This window comes from Microchirus variegatus (assembly GCF_963457635.1).
Source record: "Microchirus variegatus genome assembly, chromosome: 3".
Taxonomy (NCBI): domain Eukaryota; kingdom Metazoa; phylum Chordata; class Actinopteri; order Pleuronectiformes; family Soleidae; genus Microchirus; species Microchirus variegatus.
The window spans coordinates 30,579,214-30,602,472 of NC_139804.1; the positions used below are offsets into that span (position 1 = coordinate 30,579,214).

The window sequence follows — 23,259 nt, forward strand, 5'->3', positions numbered from 1 at the left end:
TATACAGATGAATAAGATTAAATATAAACACGGATCCTTCAGGGCTATGTGATCACTGTCACTAAGAAGAAATAGTCAAGCACATTATTTTTTATTGTCAAGAGACATTGAGGAGAGAGATCAGGAGATTGGGAGTTTTTTTTTTTTTTTTTTTAAGTTAACTGAGTTGAAAAACAGAATTGTATTTTCTTATACACGAATTGTATGGTGTTTTTTGCATGTGTGTGTGTAAGGTAATTACTTTGGTCAACACTCCAACAAAACAAAACAACAGAAGAAGAGGACGATGGACCTGGAGAACCACTGGGTGGCGACACGACGTTGTATTTACATTGGTTTGCCTTTATTCTACCCGACGAAGAAGAAGCCTCACATGTGTAGACCGTCTGCTCTATGATGTGATCTGCTCTCACAACAACATTTAGCTTGGGTTTAAACTGATTATATAAATTAATTATTTAGCGTTAGGTGTCGCAACACACAAGGAAAATCATGTCATCCAGTTGTCGACGGCCCGAACACTCAGCTCCTCCTGATGTGGTGAGTCTCGGTCTGTTGTGTTTACGTTGCTGCTAAGCTAACGCTTATTAGCTACTGCTTCAGTACGGATCTGACTGCTATTTTAAAAGCAGGATAACAAGTGTCACTGAACAGTGTGTAACTATGTGCTCTAATGTCCGCAGTTTTACAACGAAGAGGAGGCAAAGAAGTATTCGCAGAAGTGAGTTTCTGTGCTCAGTGTGTGTGACTGTGATACACGCTGATAGTAAATTGTATAGCATGCTAATATTGTTGTTTATGAGTCACCCCAGGGATAGGGATGCACGATATTGGACTTTTTGCTGATAACGATGCTGTGGTATACATATTTCCTTTAGCCCAACTGTAGAGATCATTTAGTCTCTTCTGTAGTTAAATTAACACAGTGGTTCTCAATCTTTTTCTGTGGTACGTCACTAAAATGAGTCTGGGTTACCGTGAGACCAAAAGTTCCGCCTACTAAACTTTAGTTAAGACTAGTTAGGCAGATATTGATATATTATACCTATATTGTGCAGGTGTGATTGTGGACATTTGATGTAGCTGTGACGGGTATATAGATAGATATATGTTAAAAAACAAAAAAGTAGGGCTTACAACGCATGTGTGTGGTGCTACGTTCCTGAATTAACAGTCAAGTGATACCAGAGAGTGTTTCTTACTTTATGGAACCAAGTTACCACAGTGCAAAATGAATAAACATAAAAAAAAACAGCTGTAAGGGGCCTCGTGTGAAATGATTTTGTTGCTTTTCAGCTCTCGAATGATAGAGATCCAAACCCAGATGTCAGAGAGAGCTGTGGAACTTTTAAACCTGCCAGAGGGACAGCCGTGCTTCCTGCTGGATGTTGGGTGAGTGACACTGGCTATTTTTTAAATGGACTGTATTATATCCATCCATCCATTATCTACCGCTTTCTCCTACCACCGGAGGGTCGCTGAGGACTGTATTATAATATGATTGAATTCTTATTTTAATTCACAGATAATCTCATTCAACATACTGAATGTGTAGAGCTTTTTTTTAAAGCATACTTTTGTTTCTCTCATGAATCTTCTATTGCTTTATCCTCCATAGGGGATAATTCTAATATATTTAATTGTTGCAAAAAGAACTCAACAAATAAAATTATAGTCCCTCAGTGGTAACAACTTGACAAACGTGAAGTTTGGTATTGTCTTTTTGTAATGACACTGAAAAGAAGCAGTGTTTTTTTTTATGTCGAAAGTGATGATAAAAGTGTATCCGGTGTTTGTGAATTACTCCATCTTAATGTCAATACTGTCATATGTTATTCATAAATTGAGTAATCTTGTGTTTGACGTGAGGGATTGAGTTTGTCCTCTGTCTTCTCTCAGGTGTGGCTCTGGTCTCAGTGGAGACTACCTCTCAGAGGAGGGACATTACTGGGTGGGAGTTGACATCAGCACTGCAATGTTGGGTGAGTCAGACACTCCTGCACTTTGATTCTGTCAAATTCCTCTCAACTTGTTTTGTATGCTTCAAGTAATGCATATTTTTTTCTGTGTCAGACGTTGCACTGGACAGGGAGGTGGAAGGAGACCTTTTAGTGGGGGACATGGGTCAGGGGATGCCCTTTCGTCCTGGCACATTTGATGGTTGCATCAGGTAAATTTAAAAAGCATACTTACTGTATGTTAAAATGAAATCTAATGAATATGTTTTTATTTACACTTTGGACTCTTGTCAGTATTTCTGCCCTGCAGTGGCTCTGTAACGCTGACAAGAAGACACACAGTCCTCCAAAGAGACTCTTTACCTTTTTCAGTACTCTCTACTCGTCTCTGGTAAGCTTATCTTTTCTGTTGTCGTAGATACACCACAATGATGACCTTTACTTACGTCCCTTTGCTGTTTGTCTTTCAGTCCAGAGGATCACGTGCCATTTTTCAGCTTTATCCAGAGAACTCAGAGCAGGTGATAACACACCGTTGATGGTTAGATGTAGTTTTTTGTTTGTTTGTTTGTTTCTATCACACTCACCCTTGGTTGTCTTCTTTCTTCTCTAAAGCTTGAGTTGATCACGTCGCAGGCCATGAGGGCAGGTTTCACGGGGGGCATGGTGGTCGACTATCCCAACAGCAGCAAGGCGAAAAAGTCAGTATCTGTGAGAAAGCAGGGCTTTTATTTTGACACACTGTACTGCTGCTGCTGTCTGTGACTGATCCTTACTTAATAGCCTGTGGACTTGAAATTAGTGTCAGTGTAGTTGCAACACAACACTAATTAGAGACCGTTTGTCACATTAGCAGCGTGATTAATTGTTACACGTTTAATTAAAATGTAAAGTGATCTCTCTTTCTCGCTCGCACACAATTACGCACAAATTAACGCGCACACACGCTTTCTGTATTTCCAGGTTCTTCTTGTGTCTTTTTGCTGGAGTAACAGGAGTTCTACCCAAAGTAAGAAACAAAGACGTTCAATGTCGCGGGGGATAATGAGGTTTTTCGTTTGGTAATTAATTAACCTTGGTAACTGTGCTCTTGCTCTCATTTATTTCAGGGTTTGGGATCAGAAACATCAGATAGACATGTTTCAAACCAGGTTCAATATTCAGGACAAAGGTAAAGACACACACACACACACAGTCACACAGCAGGCAGACACATAGTGTATTTACATTGAGAAAATACACCCTGTTTATCAGAGTAACCAGATTATTACAAGAATGTATTAAACCATTGGCATTTGCATTGTTTTTTTATTATTATTCAGAAATACTAATCGTAATGAGAGGGAGTCTGAGGCTAAAACTTGAGTGTTTGTGTTACTCTTGTGTTTTTCCTCATGGATTCAAATGAACATTGTTAAGGCAGCTCCACATAATTATTGTGTAGATAATGATAGCCCTGGTCAGAACAACACAACTGCTGTCCTTTGAGTATCATTCTTCAAGTTGATACTATTGTATTTTCTCTATATGAAGGATTTAATGCTCTTTTTTCTTTTATGAGAGTGTATTTACATTTGAAAGAAAATTATTATTAGCTGCTTTTATTTATTGTGATTATTTAGTTGAAAAAAAAACACATCTTCTTTTTTTTCTTGGCATCTGAAAAAGAGCAGGTCCTGGAGTTGATGAGTGCAGGTTTAGTTGTACCTGTCACGATTAAGCCCATAGACCAAGAGAAATTAAAAAGGGCCGTTGTACTGTCTGACTAAAAACCATGTCGGGCAATTTTTCCTCCCTTTCACATAGCGACGTTAGTGCTTTTCCTCGTGGTCACACATAGAGTAGTATAAGTACTTTAAAATCAGCTCATCGGCTTCACTTTGTCTTTGTGAAGGTCTCGGTTCAAAAACATGAAGGGTAAATCCTTGAAGAAGGGAAAAGACTGGATCTTCGAAAAGAAGGAGAGGAGAAGAAGACAGGGGCGGTATGTCTGTGTAACTGTATTCTACCATTGCAGGATAAAGAAATGAATATTTGATTATATCATGTGCTCAAATATTCATGCTTTAAATAACACGGCACACTTGTGTTCAGCTTCAGTTTTGTAACACTCGCCTCCTCTCTCTTTCTGTCATGTGATGGTCGATCTACAGGGAGGTTCGAGCCGACACTAAATACACTGGACGTCAGAGAAGACCTCATTTCTAGCTCTGACTCATGCAGCTGGGCCCTCATTAGGTCTCTGTGTCTGTGCCACCCTGCACACAGCCACCTCTGGAGACACTGCGTGTTTGGACTCGACTCTTTAATGCAAGTGGACCGGAGAGAGTGAACGCCTGTTAGTGTTTTTTAAATTAAAAAGTTAATTTAAAAAGAGACCGACGAAGACTGCACTCTCAATGAATCACAATGGCTGGAAACGCATGCATGTACTGGCCACTAATGACGAAACACCACTGTCATAGAATCAAAACAGATTTAATAGATTATGAAATGTCGTTCTCACCTCTGATCGGCTGCTTGTTGGATTTATCTGCAATGTTTTCTCAATAAAAATGAAACCAATAATGTTTTATTTCTTGATAACCAAAGACAATTTGGCAGATCACCAGGTTAATACGGATTAATGAGAGACACCGTATGTAGAAATTAAATCAATAAATACTTCTATGTTAAAGCACATGGAGTGTGAGAAATCCAGGAGTGGACTGTTGACTTGGCATCGGATGACTTCCTGTGGGCGGCCTTCACCTTTGACAGCGTACAACATCATCATCATTTTAGGAATTGGCATTTTGTTCATAATAAACTAATAAAAAGATGAATTAGGGTATACATATTTTTAATGCATAAGGATAAGCCCTCCAATCACACGACAGATGAAGTTGTGAAGCTGTAAACCGAGTCCAGAGGAGGAGCAGTGGCATCGTTATCTCCCATATACATAATGCTTAATGAAATTATTATAATTTAGAAATTCTATTACCCCCATAACCTGCCTATTATGACTTGAATCACCTGCTAATTAATAATTACTCTCATGCATTTTTTATTTGCAGTTTCTCTCCTCCTTTGAGTGGCTCATTCATAGGAGATTGGCTCACAGTGAGTGGATGAAGAGATTGGCCCTGTACCACCTGAGATCAAAATATAAATGTTTGATTCATAATCTTAATTATCCCCATATGTGTACATTAATTCGATTTCATTCTGGGTTTCCTGTCTTGCATAGTCAACATCTGTTTTGGTTGCTCACTCTCTGTGCCTTCTTTTTATGTCGCTGTCAGGTCGCTGATTGTTGCCCACACCCTATGAACTGTGGGTAATTGCCTTCTTGCAAAGTCTGCAAATATAACAAAGGTAAGCAAAGGGGCCATGATGCGGTCAAAATAGACAGCCCAGAGCTCCCTCACACACTTGACAATATCACAATGGGACAACAATAAACAGGGCCGTGCCGAGATAAATGTCTTTGGTGGTTCTCAATCACCAGGATGGGACAGTTTTTCTTTCTCTAACTTAAAACCTGACCCATAGCATGTCAAAAGAACTGTAATTTCTACTAGAGCTGCAACTTACAATTATTTTCATAATCGATTAATCTGACGATTATTTTCCTGATCAATCCAGATCCAGAAAAATTTAAAAAATCATTATAGAAATATATCCACATTTAAGAAGCTAAAACAACCAAAAATCTTCAAGCCAATTAATTGTTTATCAAAATAGTTGATGATTATTTTTTTTAGTTTATTTAATTGATTAATTGTTTTGGCTCTAATTTCTACCAGACTCATTTTTATACTGTAATTTAATTAAACGTATTAAATTATTCGTGAGTGTACATCTTTCAAAATAAATTTTGATAAGGGTGCCCCTTATTATGACTTCAGCTTCTGCCCCCTGAAGTAACTGTGAACGCCACTGATCCAACACAAGAATTCACTGACTGTGAACGCGCGTCAAAAAGTCTGTGAAGGTGTGAGCACCTGGTGTTTCCGACAGAGGGCGCTGTGTGCCTCTCGTCTCACTCACACACACACACGCACACACAAACCACCTGGGCGTTATCTGTGAACCTGCTCACTCAAACCTAACCACCATTCATTTTAAAACAAACGCTCAGAAGAGCCACCGTGACTGTGGGAGGAGGCGTTAACTTTACCCACCAGCGTGTCTGAGAGGAGACAGTGACGAGGCTGGCGAGCTAACTTCCCAAAGAGGCTCGTTCCTTTTAGGAAAACAAACAACAACAAACACGGGCTTAATTAGCGCAGATTGAGGAGGAAGTTGGAGGGAGGAGGGAGGAGGAGGGTGAGGGGTTAACGGTGGAAGGCCTCGCTTCACCTTTTTGTTGCGCGTCACAGTGTTCTGGTCCCACCTTCATCATCATCACCATCACCATCACCACCGTCCTCCTTCAGGCGGCAGCAGCAGTGTTTCTCACCGAAGACAGAAGCACACACACACACACACACACACACACACACACACAGAGAGAGAGGAGATCGTCTCTCTCCGCCGACACTCGCTCTTCCTCGCCTCGGTCGGTTCCAGTCGATCTCCGGCTCACACTATCATCATCTTCATCATCACACTGAAACTGAGGCAGCGAGAGAGGAACAACAGGAGCCATGAAGGACCGAATGCAAGAACTTAAACACGTACGTAAGCTGCTGTTGGTTTGTGTTTAAATAGTCACTGTGTGCGCGTGTGTGTGTGAGAGAAGCAACAGTTGTGAGTGAGTGAGTGTGTGTGTGTGTGTGTGTGTGTGTGTGTGAAGATGGAGGGAGGCTCACATTCACTGTTTTATCACCGCTGCCTTGATTTATTGAGCGTACAGACACCAGGCTGCTGTCTGACTTCGTGTTTGCTCAAAGTAAAAGTCATTTTCTGCTCAGTCTGCTCATCAAAAACCCTTTTGTTAGTGCAGCAATTTATAGGCTTTTTTTTTTTCATGCTGACAATTTTTTTCTACTTCATTTTTCAAGGTTGTTTTCACTGTATATTTAGTGTTAATGTTCTATGTGTGTGCGTAATTTTTTCACAATTGAAGTGATCCAGACAAAAGTTAAGATCATAAAAGTGTAGTTTTTGTGGAAATACTTTGCATGCATGCGTGCGTGTGTGTGTGTTCTTGTATTTGTGTCCTCTTTAGGACCTTTTCTGCCAGTCGTTCTCATGGAGACCTGGTTCTAATGAGGCAGTACCTCATTTCTGAGGGACTGCTTCAGTTTAAATGTTAAGATTTGAATTGTGGATAGTTTAAGGTTAGGCTTGGGCATTAACTGGTTATGGTTTTGGTTAGAGATGATGATTTGTTCAGGCTGTCCAAATGAATGGAAATCAATGCAGTGTTCCACTACGTATGTGTGTGAGTGTGTGTGTATATATATATATATATATATATACATATATATATTTATAAAGGATAGACAATAAACTATGACACATGTAAGTGGACATGAGTGTCGTGATTAGCAGCTGGTGTCGTCCAATAGGTGCCTGGTTGCAGGTGACGTCTGTGAATTTTCCAGTTGCAAAAACTCAGCGTGGTTGCTGGTCAAAAATTGCAAATGTCGAGGCTTCAAAATCATAGAGCAGAGTCCCGTGGGTGACGTCACTCACAACCAGTTGCCACTTGAGACCTGCGCAAACCTTGCAAACCTCCCAGCTCATCCATTCCACCTGTTAAATCTACATAAATGATTCTTTAACGATTAACACTCAGCACCTTTCTAACAACTGTGTTTCAGTTTGTTGTGTGAGTTTGGGGTGTGAGCAGGAGGTTTATTGTAATCGTATGGTCTGTTACCATGAAAATATTTGGATCTTGCCCCTGTGACGGTTTGAGTGTCCTTACAATGAGAATGAGTGTAGTTTTCCATTTCGTTTTCCTAATGATCGGCGGTGAAACCGAGGACAGACTTTTTGCGATTCCTCAGTTTTCAGTGAAAATCTTGCTATGAATTGGATTCAAGGGAGCTCTGCCAATTGTGTGTGTGTGTGTGCTCAGCAGAGGCATGTCTCCAGCCAGCCGTGCTGCCTCCTGGCAGTGGTGGAAGGATGCAGTTGTCAAGAGAGATGGAGCAAAGGCTGAAGCTTTCTCGTCAGCTCCATTGAGAAACCTCAACTAATATTCAGCCAAACAGTTTGGGCTTGACATAAATAACAGTTCAGTCTGCTGATTTTTTTCTGATTATATTGTTCCTATTTAAGAAATGGCAGCTGGAGTGACTCCAGTCAGACCATTATTCAGTCAATCAAGACCAAAATGAAAGTGAAATAAATTGCGGGTTAGCAGACGTGTTATTTCAGTGCTGGATTATTGTTGTTGTTTTTTTTCCATGTAGTTTCATTTCGATGCAGCTCATGGAACATCCGCATGGAGTTGGCTCCCCGATACCTACAGTAGACAAAGAGGTGTGAAAACACCGCCTGGAATGGCAGACTCTCTGTCTATTGGAGGAATGCAAAAGGGGAGTCAATTAATTTACGTAAGTAAGTAAAATAAGGCTAGTATAAGTAAGTTTTGTGATTTGGAGATACTGAACCTTGTGCAAAAGACATTGCTGAGAATTTGTCATTAACCAAAACCTTAGCTCAGTTAAAAAGCATAGTACAACAGATCATCAGTAGTTGGTAAAGCCACATGTAGTTTTCTCCTCCTCTTGCATGTTTTGCTGCTTCCACACTCTTAGCTGTCTGGTTTTATGGAAATATTGTCATTAAGTCACACTTTTGCACGAATATGATTTAATACATTATTGGCAGTAACAGGCTGTGTTGTTGCTGAGTTGGTTCTCCACTTTCTTTCCACACCGTACATACAGTTTTAATAGTTTTAAAAGAGATTTGTGCATTTCCGGTTTTGGCTACCTGTTGTTGCCAGGGAAACAGATTGTGCTCGTGCCTTGTAAGGGATAGTGGGCTCTTTTTGTAAAGGGCCAAACTCAAAGCAGTGCAATTATAATTACAGTCGTAAGATTGGGAAAAAATGAAATAATTAATAATAATAAATGCAAGATCAGCAGTATGATTGAAACAAAGGACAAAAGATGAACAATTTCAATAAAAAATGTTCCTGTAAGATGTATTTCTAGGCCTGCAATTATTATTCATTGATTGCTAAATTAATATCAGACTATATTAAAACAAGCTTCCTTATTTCTGCTTCTTAAATGTGAATCTTTTCTAGTTTTGTTGCTCCATAGCATAATGAAATCAATAAAACGAAATTGTTTTGTTGACAAAAACAATGAATTTTTTGAACAACATCATCATCATCACCAAACAACTAATTAATGGGAATGAATGGCTGTTAGTGGCAGCTCTAATGTATTCTGTTCCCCACAGGTTTTGAAAAAGTGAGCAGAAATTGAGATTGTTCTCGAGGTTATCATTAAAAACCTATTAAGGTTCACCTATTACATTTACTTTCCTCAATAAGCTGCATCCCGACTGTTTACTGCAGCACAAATTATAGCAGGCAGGTGATGTGGTTTGGGGCCATACATGGAGCAAAGACAAACGTTAAGCAAACATTACATAAGCATTCATCGTCATGTATGCTACGTGAGCGGCATAAAGGACTGAACTGAGCTTTGCTGATTGGGCCGTTACTGCTGTGTCTTTCCATGCTTTTTTGTAGTCTCACTGTAAGTTTACTCACCCATGTGCCTGTGTAGATTTGGCAGGAAATTGAGTTTTGCTCATATGTGAGCAAGCAGCTTCTGCTCCAACATTGCCCATATGCACATAAGACTACTTTATGAGCTCAACACCTGCTCACAAACGCTGCTCTTCCAATAACTCATTAGCCCGCTGCCTAAAGCTGCCACTCTCAATAACTAAAATGAGCAAACGGCTTCTCCCCTCCACTCACCTCGTCCCGTCGCTCCCAGTCGGCCCAGCTGTGACTTGGTGACAGATGGCGCAGATGTGATGCGTTTGTCGGCCTTCTTCGAGCTACTGAAACCAATGGGGAAATGTAATGATGAGGTTATTACAGCTCTCACACGCCCACAAGGACTGTTATCAATCAAATGGGTCTATCATTTTGTGACAGGGGCTTATTTATTTAGACACGTACCATGAATGCTGCACCTGTAACGGGTCATTTCACCTTCACGCCTCCTCGTGATGTTTTATCAGCTTTGTTTCTCTTCTGTCTGGCCATTTGATTAACTATATCTGCCTCTGTCTCTTTAATAACAGCCTTTTTGTCTTTGATCATGTCTCTAATGGCCAGTCCCTCCATTATTGCTCTTTGCTCTTTTCATATCAATGATTTATCAGGTGGGTCCTGTCCTCCCCTACATCTCTTCCTCTCTTTTCTCGCACCTGTCGTCTCTGTGCAGCGTTGTTGCTCAGTGTCAGTATCAGTTCTGGCAGATGTGCGTACGTACGTGTATTTATTACTTCTTTAGGTCCTTTTATGGCATAATCACTGACCAGTATTCCCCATGGAGACCAAACCCTGGTCCTAATGAAGTAGAACCTCATTTCTGAGGAACTGAGGAACTTTAATTGTGGCTATGTTAATGTTAGGCTCGGCACAGCAATGACAATATGGTACCTCCTCAACGTGGGCGGGGTCTTCACAGCATGGCTGCGTGAAACTGCAGCGACACAACTAGTGACTTGTAAAGCAGTTGTTTTCACTGAATCCTTTGAATCAGTTCATTAAAAAGATTTGTTCAGCACCTCCATGATCAGAGCACAAACAAATACAAATACAGTGGCAGGGGTTGCGATGCCACTCGGTCTCCTCTGTTAAATGTTGAGATTTTAGGCGTTTCCATGCTAAATGCTGGAGAACAACACATGTTTTTAAGATTTTTAATTGATCTGCAGTTCGGCATTGTTCGATTATGATTGAGTGACGGCACTCTGACCAATCAGTGGCAGGCAGTCTGACGTTGTTACGCAGTAAGTATCGGCTCAGCTTGCTCGGAACCTCGCCAGAGGAGTTAATAAAGAAAAGTACCAGGTACTATCGTTAATGGAAAAGCCGAGGCAGGTAGAGTCGTGCCAGGACCATGTAGTAGAAAAGCAGCACAAGTGGTTATGGTTATGGTTAAGGCTTTATTTAGGCCAGGGGTCTCAAAGCTGTGGCATGTGGGCCACATGAGGCCCCTTAGTTGGTATCTTCTGGCCCTAAACTTATTTTAAAACTATAATGAAAACTGGCCCATACTGACCAATAGTAAACAATATTTTTATCACAATATTAAATGTATAGAAGAATAGAATATATTTCATTAAATTCTACAAGGCTACATGTAATTTTGATTTAATGTTTTATTCTGTTTTTGTTTTCATATTCATTTTGCATCATAAATTAGTTTTTTGTGAACTATATATTGTAAAAAAAAAATAAAAATGCAACATCATGATGGATTATCAAGATATAATTATATTTTCTTATCACTAAAGTATTAATTTTTTCACAAACATTTGGAATGTTTTCACTTGATGGCCCCTTCCTAACCAAGTTCACTGGCCCCTAGGTCATTTTGAGTTTGAGGCCCCTGATATAAGCTGTCCAAATGAATAGAACTCAGTGTGTCCTTAGGAGAATAGCTGCATAAACCTGTGTGTGTGTGTGTGTGGCAGGGTTATTGTCACTACCTGCTTGGCATTAGAGTGACACATTAATGAATAGGATGGATGTGACACATCGCCTCAGCGGTTGTGCGTGTCTTTGACGACGCCAGCGGTAATAAAGAGCCATTTTGCTCACAGTTGAACTGAACTTGATCCTACACGGTCAGAGGTCTTGTTTGTCCTTGTTCAAAGCTTCAGGCCTCTGTAAACTCTCCACTGGTCCTGATCCACCCGTTGAGCCTTGGTATCATTGGTGGAGGAGGTGGTTTGCAGTAAAAAATGAATTGCCACGGTCCTGTATTGTCCCAAGAAACCATGAGAAAGATGCAAACATACAGCACATACTGCTAAACCACGTTCTAGCGCACTAAGACGCTATTCATCCACACATAGAGGCTGCGTAATTGCGTTAATGAACCATGAAATGAGTGTGACTGATCGAGTGACTCACTGGGGACTTGTCTGTCTTTGCAAATGAGGTGACAATTATAATATATTCAATATCTGTTTGCTGCTGATAGTTCTATATGAGGCGTGTGTATGGAAGCGTTATGCAGCTTCTTCATCCAGACCAAGCAAAGCATGAAATAAGTCCTCGTCATCATTTGAAGGTGATAATTCCTACTGTGAGATTACCAAAGGAAAAAATAAAATTGTTGTATTTTTTAATCTCATTTACTTCTCATAGAGGGATGGTTCCAAAGCTTATTGTGTTCCTAATAATCAATAAAGAGGACTCTGTAATCAAAGCTGCCCTATCTTTTGTTGGAGAATTAGCTTCAGGTCGTCTTTGTTGACACTGCTAAAATTAAATTTGCGATCTGCCGACCTCCCTTTTCCCATCATCTGATAATGGCTGGCAGGATTCAGCAGCAGCAGCAGCAGCAGCAGCACAGGTGATGCCTTTTATCACAGGCTCTTGTAGGAGATAAAGGGCTTTAAAACTAATTTACGACCAATTGAACCGTCATTGACTGTGTTAGGCCCTAAGTATCTCTGTTAATCTTGTCCAATAATAAAGTTAAATCACACCGGTGTGAGGCGCCAAAAGTAACCAACCAGCCCTTTAAACTTAACAGTTTTATATAAGTCAATATTGTCTGATGTGTGACTCCAATCATCATCATCTGTGTTTCATGATCAGTCTATTTAAAATGTTTTGTTTTCTCTATATTGCAATGTCAATGTTTATGGCATTTATGTCAAGGAAAGAAATGCAAAACCTTTCTCTTCCAGTCTCTCAAATGGGACTATTTGGGCCAATTCCAATTCCTATCTTAACCCTCAAGCTCAACCCTTAATCTTAACTGGCTCTCAAAACCAAGTGTTGAGGGTTATTTTGTCACTTAGAAATGGGACACCCCTTAAATGCAGGTACGTCTTCAGACTGTGGGGGGCAGAATAACGCCAAAGCTGCGTCCAGTCTGTCAACTCCAAAAAAGAAGAAGAAGAACACATTTACGTCACAAATATTTATTACGATCCGTTTGTCAGTCAAGTTATTAGGTTGGAAAAAAAAATAATACCTTAATAACCTATCAGTTAGTTATAAGATGATACTCATACAAATACCACAACCACGGACATATTCAGCTGACAGTTACCACACACCACGGTTTATTGAAAAGTAAACGATCGCTTGTCCGCACCGGCCGGCTATTGACAAAAGATCGGAAAATTTTTTTGTTATGTTACGCCCCTAATGGGCCCCTAACTAAGATAATTCAATGGTTTTTATAATTTTTTTATCCCTATCAACAAAGAAAATACTTAATTTGTAGCGTACTCGTTTTGCTGCTTTCGGCGCCATCTTTGTTATGTCAAAACACACAATGCATTCTGGGTAGCCCTTGCTCCCAAGGGTGGTCTCGGAAAATCTCAATATTGAGGGCGATACAGCCCTTAAACTTGCCCCTCAACTTAATTTATCTGAGAATCGGGACAGCACTTGCACTAGCGGGAGCGCATTTTTGAGATTGAGGGTTAAGATTTAGGGTTAACCAAAGAATTGGAATTCACCCTTTGTCTTGCAGAGAACTGATATCCCACTTAACGCCACAAATGAATGAAGAAAATACTCATGAGACGAAGAAAGTCATCTTTAGTGAGACCCCCCCCCCAGCTTTGATAACCCATCATACTGCTCTTTCATCTCCGCTGCCATGATTCGTTTTCCCCATCATTCCTTGACATTCCTCTCGCTCTCTGTTACGTTCGCTCTCATATCTGCATTGTAATTGGGTTAGTGGCGCACTGCTGCTGTCATAATCCTTCATAGTCGGCGAGTTACCGAGTGAAGAGCTGTGAATATATCCCATAGTGCGAGAAGGAGAGAGGCGGCTGGAGGTGGACAAAGCCACGGTATGAGCAGTGACAGCACATCTCTTTTCCCTGCCTGTGATCTGTCATTGAAGTTAATTTAAAGCTGCGAGACGCCGACAGTGCTCAACGCTCACAGACCAACTGTGGATGCATACATGCAGATGAATCAAGTCAAGTTTTGTTTAACTGACTTTAAAGACAGTCCAAATATTATTATAGTATAATAGTAGCATGAATTGGAGCAAGAACTATCCTGATATCAATTTTAATCATAATGCAACAATAATGATGGCAATTCTACTGCTGCTACCAGTATTAATAGTAAAAGCCTCACTCTTAATGTCACGTTTAATTGAGCTAAGGCCATAGTCCCACTAAGACAGGCAATTGGACAACTTGCCAAGTCTGATTTATTGGCCATGTATGTCTGATTTCTCTCTATAAGCCATTACGTTATTTAATGCATTTTTCTGCGAAACTGCGAACGGCGTGATGGACGGTGAGATGGATCGTGCTGTGGTTCTGTATGTTTCGTACCTGCTGTACATGTTGTGCGTGATGCAAATAAGATCGATCGTGGCTCTTGTGGTTGCTGTGTTGTCCGCAGTTTATACGTCGTCTCCTTCTACTTTCAAGTCAAAGACCGGGGAGAAAATGCTGGTGCATGTGCAGAACACCAAGTCCAACTCCAGTCCGACTAAGCGTATACATGCAGGGGGTAAGCGGTCTATGAATCAGGTATCTTAGTCCGACTAAGACTAGCTTGATTTTAGCTTGATTTTAGTCAGACTAATGTGTTAACATGTCATTTACTAATTAACTAATTTGCAACTGCCTTTTCTGGGATATATAGGTCATTTGCTATATCTGGGTTTATTTTTATTTTTCCTTATTTTAAAGAAGAGGTTTAGTAACTACAGCCTTAATGGCTTGAGGGCACATGGCCAGTTAATAAGAGATAGATGAATCTGACTTAATATGGAGCTGTTGATTAAAGGAAAAACATCCTTAAACAGTTTAGTATTGATGGGAACTAACAGGTTGATGTTTGGATGAGGGCCTAATGAGATCTGTAGGGAAGAAACCGTGTAAATGCAGGTGCTTCAGTGGCTTCTGAAGCTCTTGTGATGGACAATACATCTGGATCACTGACATTTATGTTTTGTTATTTACAAAAAGCTTATAAAGGCGTCACTGCTAACTGTTAAATGCGTAGATGGCTTCACAGCAGCATGTTATTAATATAATCATATCCATTGGGCCAATTATGTGCTAGCAGGCCAAAATGGCAGTAAGCAGCCACTATTTAGTCTAAAAGGTCAGTCACTCATCTGAGACCCTGCAGCAGACGGCAGTTCTCGCTGTTTGAATTTGTACCTGTGGACATTTGCAATCTCAGCCTGAAATTAATTCTTATTATCCGCTTCGAAATCATAATTCGACCTTTAATGCTCTGATATTGTAACACCCTATTTAGTCGTGTCTAAATGGCATCTCTATGATGAGTGCACCGGTTAAGGTCAGAAGGATGTGAGCAAAGCAGAGGGCGAAGAGGAACGAAAGACCCGGACAGGAAGATGAGAGGTTGAAAAGATTGATCAAACCTGGGGTAAGATGAAGTGAGGAGGAAGAGATGGCATGAGGAGCGTTATGATTTGATTTTTCTGCCTTTTTGTCATTTTTGAACTCGGCTGGTTATTCTACTTTGACATCAACAAGGTATTTCCTCCCAAATAACTGCTGCTCGACACAGTTCGACACAGTGATTGGACAAATGTGGTAAAAATGTCACTTCCACAGAAGCTCAGCTTCTCTCTGAGGCACGGACGCTCGGTTTCTGCGTGACGATTGGACAAACTGTTGGATCCAGTTTTTGATTGACGGCAGAGCCTTTTCTGCCTCAGTGCTGTGTGGATTTTGTGAGTAAAGTACGTAGACAAATAGCTGGTCGTGGTGTGTTATTTGCTCGGTGATATAGACCATTTTCGTTTGTGTTCATATACACAGTGAATATATACATTATTATAGCATTTCAGTTTTACAGAATTATATATATATTTATAACCGTGGGACCCACGGTTGGTGTAGTGGTCAGCACTCTTGCCTTTGCAGCAAGAAGACCCGGGTTTCTGGGTTCAGCCCCGTTTGGAACAACTTCGGAACAAGGGCCTTTCTGCAAGGAGTTTGCATGTTCTTCTCGCGTGTGCGTGGGTTTTCTCCGGGTTCTCCGGCTTCCTCCCACAGTCCAACAACATGCAGTATGGGGATTAGGTGAATTGGTCACTCTAAATTGACCGTAGGTGTGAGAGTGTGAGTGAATGGTTGTTTGTCTCTATATGTGGCCCTGTGATGGACTGGCGAACTGTCCAGGGTGTACCCCGCCAATCGTCCAATGTCAGCTGAGATAGGCACAGCGCCCCCCGTGACCCTCTGGTGGAGGATATGGATGGAGAATTATATATCTATTTAGCAGAATATATGTAAGAATGTATATTTAAATAACTAAAATGAGCTTTCCCTTGTTTTCAAAGACCAGCAACCACTGTGTATTAAGATCCCAATACATCAGCAGTTTGTATGTCAGAAGAGTTGTATGCATTCTGATGCTTTGTTTGAACTTCCACCAGCTCATCGTCTTGACCATGTCTCCATATCTAAAGGCATTGAGTTAATGACATGTAGCTGATTAGATATTTGCGCTAATAAGCTATTGAACAGGTGCACCTGGGAGTGTCGATGCACATACAGCAGACTGTTATTTTCCTTATGACAAGGCATCTAAAGTCTATATTTGTTTGGATTCATAGATGCTGATGTGGTCTTGAGGAAGGATATGAGATGAAGACGAGATTAATTCAAAGTGAAATAAGGAGGCAGAGTGAGACAAAGGTAACCGAGTTCACGTTGTGTGGGCCTGTTGTGCTACAAGAATACTGTAGTGAGGCAGAAGTATGGAGGAAGGCGAGCATGAGAGAATTAGGTGAGAGAATGACAGACAGGGAGGGAGAGGGAGAAAAAAAAGCGAGATTATTAAAGTGGGAGGCCATTAAGGAGGTTTGTGAAGAAAAGGAAATTGTTGCACATTGCGCACAGACTTTGATTCAGAGCTTCATCTCATCACCCGCCCACATTATCCTTCCTCGTGCATCGGCTGAACCCTGCTCTTTGTTAAGCCATGGCCACAGCTGGTTTCACAGAACAGAAAAAACAAAAAGTGTTTTTGTAATGTTGATTTAAGTGAAACATTTTGAGAGTAGTTCTTTTTTTTAAGTGGACTAACATCAACCACATGGTGTTTTGTCCAGACCATCTTGAAATACTACACGTGTGCGATATTATAGCAGCAATTGAAAGGTCTCAACGTGTTGTTCAAAGGGTGTCTAAATTATAATTGGGAAATGGGAATCCATTATGGATGTCAGTGTGAAATCCTCAGCCAAATAACGAGAGTTAATTACACGCTGCAAGTGACACACTTCATTTCCAGTCAACACAGACACCGTAATTGAGGTTGCTGTCCAGGTTTTTAGAAGCGAAATAATCGACATGAATTAGATGGTGCGAGTTATTTTTGGCATTTTGCTGAAAATTCACTCATTCCCTGAATCAAGGTTGTCGACTGGTTGTCTTTTGGCTCGCTTCCTTTTCCCCCTCCTGTCACACACACTACTGCTGCCCTGCTTGTGTAATTGTGGCGTCTCGATAGCCCAGCACAGCTTCCTCCTCAGCCATCAGCCACTCATTCACTCTGACAGTGATTCAGGCAGCTGTCCAGCATGCAGTCAATTAGTCACTCAGTCAGTTAGTGAGGCGAAATGTGTTGATTTGTGGGTTTGCTGTTAATTCTTTCACTTTTCTGACAACCGGTGTATTACACACACACTTTAATTCTTGCTGCATACATTATTACATCGTCGTTCAACAGTCGTGTTTCATATCCTCGCTCCTGTATTGATTCTGTGGTGACCTACAGTAGATTATATCCAGCCTTCTTATTAATAAGATTGACATCGGTTCGTAATGCTTGATATTTGAGTGGGATCTCGTTTCTGTGTGATTTCTTTGCTGTCAGCTGATTCCCACATACACATAGAGATCTGTTGTTGAGTAGGTGGTGAATGTCCTCAGGGCTTTAGCAAGGGAGCAGGTGAAGGAATAACTATTTTTATAAGTGGGGTTGTGTGTATGTGTACATGTATGCTGCTGTTTTGACTGTCTTTGTGAGGACCAATGTGAGGTTCTTAAACATGAGAATGAAGATGGTGGTGAAAAACCCCAACACTTCAATGCCTTGTTTAATCAAATCCCTTGTTAGCCTTAACCAGATATGCTAATGGACTAGTCGTCTTCTTGTCCTCCCATGGTTGTAGTTGTAATCTCATCTGCCTACATTCACACTGTCAGATCTAAAGACTATCCAGAGAATCCAGAATTTAAGGTGTTCAATCTTTTGGATCTAACTTTACGTTTCCATTTTGCGTCATAGATGTTGCAGTTGCTATGAGAGACACTGCAGTTGGATATAAATTATAGTGTTTACATTGACTTAAAGTTGAATGTGTTTGCAGATTTGTATTTGTATACATAAGCCACGCAGGTCGTAAGGGATGTTTTTGTTTAGAGTAGCAAATAAGCTTTGTGAAAAAGGCGCACGTCAAGGTTTTCGATCTTTTCAATAAAAACATGTTTTGAAAGGAATTAATTGTGTAGCTAAAGCAGAAGATATATATGATATATATATATATATATATATCTATCTATGTATATAGATAGATATATATACACTTCTTTCCTTTTGCCCAACTGCAGAGGTCATATATTCTTTTCTGTAATGAAATTAATATATTTCAAACTCATGTTACAGCAAATGTAGATATAAAATATCTTAATTTTGCAGAAATAAATAAGCATTAAAAAAAAATACCTGTAGGATGTAGCAGCATATCAAGCCTACTATATTAGTCATATCAGACTTTGGTATGTTTGCCATTATCCGATAATACATTTTAAAGTCGATATCTGCTGATACCTATATTGTGCATCCCTCATAAATGCCATTAAATTGAATGTTTCAGACATTTCAGAAATCTATTTTATATGACTAGTGCAGTGCCTGTAGAAAGTATATATTCCTATAGTGGGAGCTGAAGTAGATTTTTCCATTTATGGTCATGCAAATAAGGAGCGAAAAGGAACGTAAAGCATTAGAGTAGCTTGCCGTGTAGCTGCGTAGCTAGATGTTAGCTATGCTAATTGAAAATGAAAACATTTGCGTTGTGCCTAATGAGGTTGCACAGTGTTTGTATTATGTTAGCTCTGCGCTTGGAAACAGGTTCGCCAAGTTAGCCGCAAAGTAGTAACATGCTAATGCAAAACAAATATGTGCTCACGTATTGGTGAATGGACACCTCATCGTTTCAGTATAACACCATGTTCTGTGGTGAAACGTTTGAGAATGTCTCACCCACCACCGTGAGGACAGCCTCTTCACTCCCACCTCCCCGCTCCAGACAGCGCAGCTGCTGCTGATGAGCCGCTGCCTGCCTGGTGTAGCGTGATAAATCAGTGAAAATTAAAATTCCTCCAAAAAATTTGATGATGCTCAACCCATATCCAAAGTCTTAGGGCGATCTGACTAACGCTCAGTGAGATATGCCTGTCACAGACACACAGACACAACTTGCTTTATAGATAGATGAATTCATAAATATCACTAGGTCGATACCGATATCACAAGTATCTACTGATATCGGTGTTAGTCCGATCCAGTCATTTTAAGATACCTGATCCAGTGATTTTGACCAGTATCAAACCAAAACCAATACTGACGGATGCAGATTCCCATCTCTAGTCGCTACCCTCTTCACACCTTTGCTGATCTAACAGAGCAGCTTTGTAAGTGGAACACAGAGAAAGTCAGATTTTACTGTTTGTATCTTGGTTTTTTTTTTTTCTATTGAAAGAAACATGAATAAATGATCTAATGTTGAAGTCTATGTGTGTTTGACAGTGACATCCATAATGGATGGTACGAGGCTGTATTATGGTAATAAATCTGGTTATGCTCTCAGTATTCATCAGTGTCGCTGACACAGATTTTTGAGTCATCTCTAACAGGACTGCACAGGAGGCTGCTTAAATTGGCTGTAACACAGAAATGTGACTGTTGTAATACAGAAACACACAAGAAAGGTCTTCCCACATAGGTTTCCATCTCTACTTGAGCTGTCTGTCACAGTGGTTTTGCCTGTATTCTGAGATAAACAAAAAGAATAAGTCTTTTATATCTACTTTATACAAAGGCCTTATAAAGTAGATATAAAAGACTTATTCTTTATTCTTTCTATGAAAGACAAAAACTTTTTAGATTATTCATGTATACAAACTTATTGATGGATATTATGGTTCATTTCTTGCAATAAACCCACCTAAATGTTACGAACTGGACCTTTAAATGTATACATTTTATTCATTGCAAGTAATGTCATTAGCGCAATATTTAACAAAGTTATGTTAGTAATAATTAGTAATGCTAATCTGTTTATATACTTCTTATTGCACATGCTAATACACTTTTACCGCTTTCAATAACTGTTGTGTTGCCTATTTTTTTCATTCTAACGGGCCGTGCCACTAAATGTCTGATTTATCTCTTGATCCCTCACTCCTGAATTTCATTTTCCTCCTTTTGTTTTCATGGAGCGACTCCCTGTTGGCACTGTGCCGAGACCTATTCTCTAATCCAATATAAACAGAAGAATCAGACCACTCCACTCCTGCCAGGGTGTTTCACCCGAGTCTGAGTCCCAGAGGCAGAGTGGATCCAAGGATTGTGTCTTGCATTTGTTCCAGCAATGTTTCGTTTAAATGTCCACTAGAGATGCACTGAAAAACCTCAGTGCACATGTGTGTTATGTCCATGAATGTAGCATGAGTCAAAACTGCTGCTCTAAAAGCCTCCTTCAACCTCTTTGCGCCCCAGCAGGAGCTTTAGATCTGGGAGAGATCTGGAGGACTGCGGTGCACCACTCAGTTTCTCTCCTCCCGACCACTCACAGTAACACCAGAGCAAAGACCTCCTTTCTCTGCAGGGTAGTCAGCACTTCTATATGAAGTCTTAACACACTACAGGTGATATTGGAGCTGATTCTGAGTCCCAGCCTGTCTTTCTGCTCCTCCTCTACCTCCTGCTGCTGCTGCCGCCTCTTTTATTTCCTCTATGGTCCTCACTGGCAAACCATCAAAAACCAGTCTGAGACCAAGGAAATGACGTCCATCCAACTGTGTATCCAATGCTCCAAACTCTTCATACAAAGAGTATGAAACAATAGTTTTTTGGAATTAAATTGTTTGAGTGGTTATGAATGATATTTGCAGGATCGCAGTGTGGCTCTTTGTTCCTCTCACTTTTATTTGTGCCACTTGCTGTGCCATCTCTCACTGAAGTCTGTCCTCGCAGACATTTCCTCTCAAGAACTGGTTCCTGTCTATGCTGTGGTTTATACGACAAAGGTTGTTCAGTGTAAACCTACGTTGACAAACTCAGACCTAGATGCAAAGCAAACCTATACCACATGACCGAGAGGATAAAAAGATGGCGGTGGTCAGTTCAAATCAAGTAAAGGTGTTCATTGGTTGTTAAAGGAGACATATTATGCAAAATCAACTTTTTAATCATTTAAATCCTTATATTTGGAACTCTGGAGGCCCTAACAGTCTGCAAAGTGTGAAAAAAGATGACTCATTCATGTTTTTTTGGTCCTCCTCAGTCTAAGTACAGGAGATAAAACACGCGATGTTGACTTCCGCACTTACTGGGAAGTCACAATGCGCAAAATTCCTGGAATTGTTGTCTAGCAGAGCTCCGCTTTGTCCGTGAAACACACAAGAGTGCTGGTGAGGGAAACGGTATCCGAAAACCAGAAGTCCGCAAAGTCCGTGAAAAGTTCTATTCTTGGCTCCACAGTGCAGCACAGAGTCCTACACAAACTTCCAGCCTCAGAGGATTTATCTGTCCAGTGGATACATGTTATATATGATAGCAATGAGCCTGCTAACTGCTGTTAGCTCACAGTAGCATCTGTGGCTGATAATTTCCTGTCCTTTAAGTTTTGTTTCTTTAAGGTGGACCTAAAGAGATACTACTAAACCGAGTGTTCTGAACAAGGCTGTTTTGGCAGGGTGATTGAACTGCTGTGGTGATTCATCCTTATGGTATTTTGACCAAAGCATGTCACAGACATGTTCATTAGGACACCAGGGAACTAGGTTAACTTGGAGAAATAGGGTATAATACGTGTGCCCATCCCTGATGTACAACATGCATACATGCATAATGTTTCCCTGCTGTTTAGAAGTATTTTAGCAATAATTATAGCTCGAGGAAGATGAAAACTTCACTCCCTTTCAACAGCGCTGATAAGCAAATGAGCTCATGGGCTGCTAATGAGGAACTGAATGAGCTCGACAGTGGCTAGATGAATGAGACGGGCCCTCATGAGGTCTCTGCTAATGCAGTGTGTAGTGATTGATATGTGAGCACAAATGAGCACATATTTCTGAATGAACCATTGGCCTCGATGCCGAGAAGTTTGAGAGTCATTTGCTTCAGTTTAAAAGTTTTGTAGCTTTCATTTCTCGTCCACTTTTGTGTGTGTGCGTGCATGCGTGCGTGCGTGTAAATATGTATATATATGTATGTGTATGTATGTTATGTGTGTATATATATATGTATGGTTATGTGTGTATATGTATGTGTATATATATACATATGTATGTGTATATAAATGTATGTGTGTATGTGTATATATATATATATATATATATATATGTACGTGTGTGTGTGTGTGTATGTATATAGCTTTGCCATGCTTAATATTATATATAAAGTAAAGATTTTTTTATTAGCATGTGTAATTGAGAGAGAACGCTGCTCAACAACACCTCAGTGGTACTGTCGTCCTCTACATTACAAGATCTCAATGCACATATATCTTGTACGGGTCATTTGTTCATTTTTTCATCTCCAAATGTTATGTTGTGTCCGTCCAGGGGAAGGAGATGACGGAGGAGGAGGATGAAGTCGCCGTGGGGATGGATAAAGGCTTCATGGACGAATTCTTTGAACAGGTTTGTTCATCTCTGGTCTTTCCTTCTTTGCCTCGCATGCCCTGTCAGTCACTATTATTTCCATTCACACACTAACTCTGACATAGCCATGTAATATCTTGTTTATAGCCCAGGTCATTTGCTCTCTGCAGTTTGCCTGCGTTGTCATTCCTTCTCTGACGTTGACTCTAATCATGTTGGCTTTTCAGAGCCAGCTATAATTCCGCTCATGTCATTTCTTTTCCCCTTGGCGGCAGTGACA

General features: G+C 40.4%; 2 protein-coding genes across 2 annotated transcripts in view; both read left to right on the forward strand.

Moving 5' to 3' along the window:
* Nucleotides 1-372: 372 nt before the first annotated feature.
* On the forward strand, nucleotides 373-4,486 carry bud23 (BUD23 rRNA methyltransferase and ribosome maturation factor). Its single transcript, XM_083886612.1, has 12 exons — nucleotides 373-540; nucleotides 684-721; nucleotides 1,297-1,392; nucleotides 1,900-1,982; nucleotides 2,074-2,170; nucleotides 2,253-2,349; nucleotides 2,429-2,479; nucleotides 2,574-2,659; nucleotides 2,922-2,967; nucleotides 3,068-3,129; nucleotides 3,853-3,942; nucleotides 4,112-4,486. The coding sequence occupies exons 1-12, from the start codon at nucleotides 493-495 to the stop codon at nucleotides 4,164-4,166; spliced, it is 849 nt and encodes a 282-aa protein (XP_083742738.1). The 5' UTR covers nucleotides 373-492; the 3' UTR covers nucleotides 4,167-4,486.
* A 2,106-nt stretch (nucleotides 4,487-6,592) lies between these two features.
* Nucleotides 6,593-23,259, forward strand: part of LOC310924720 (syntaxin-1A-like) — a gene marked incomplete at both ends in the record, with an annotated part of 58,684 nt that continues 42,017 nt past the window's right edge. Inside the window, 2 exons of the mRNA XM_083886533.1 lie at nucleotides 6,593-6,622; nucleotides 22,941-23,018. Of these exons, the coding sequence (XP_083742659.1) occupies nucleotides 6,593-6,622; nucleotides 22,941-23,018 (108 nt within the window). The remainder of the gene's footprint in view (nucleotides 6,623-22,940; nucleotides 23,019-23,259) is intronic.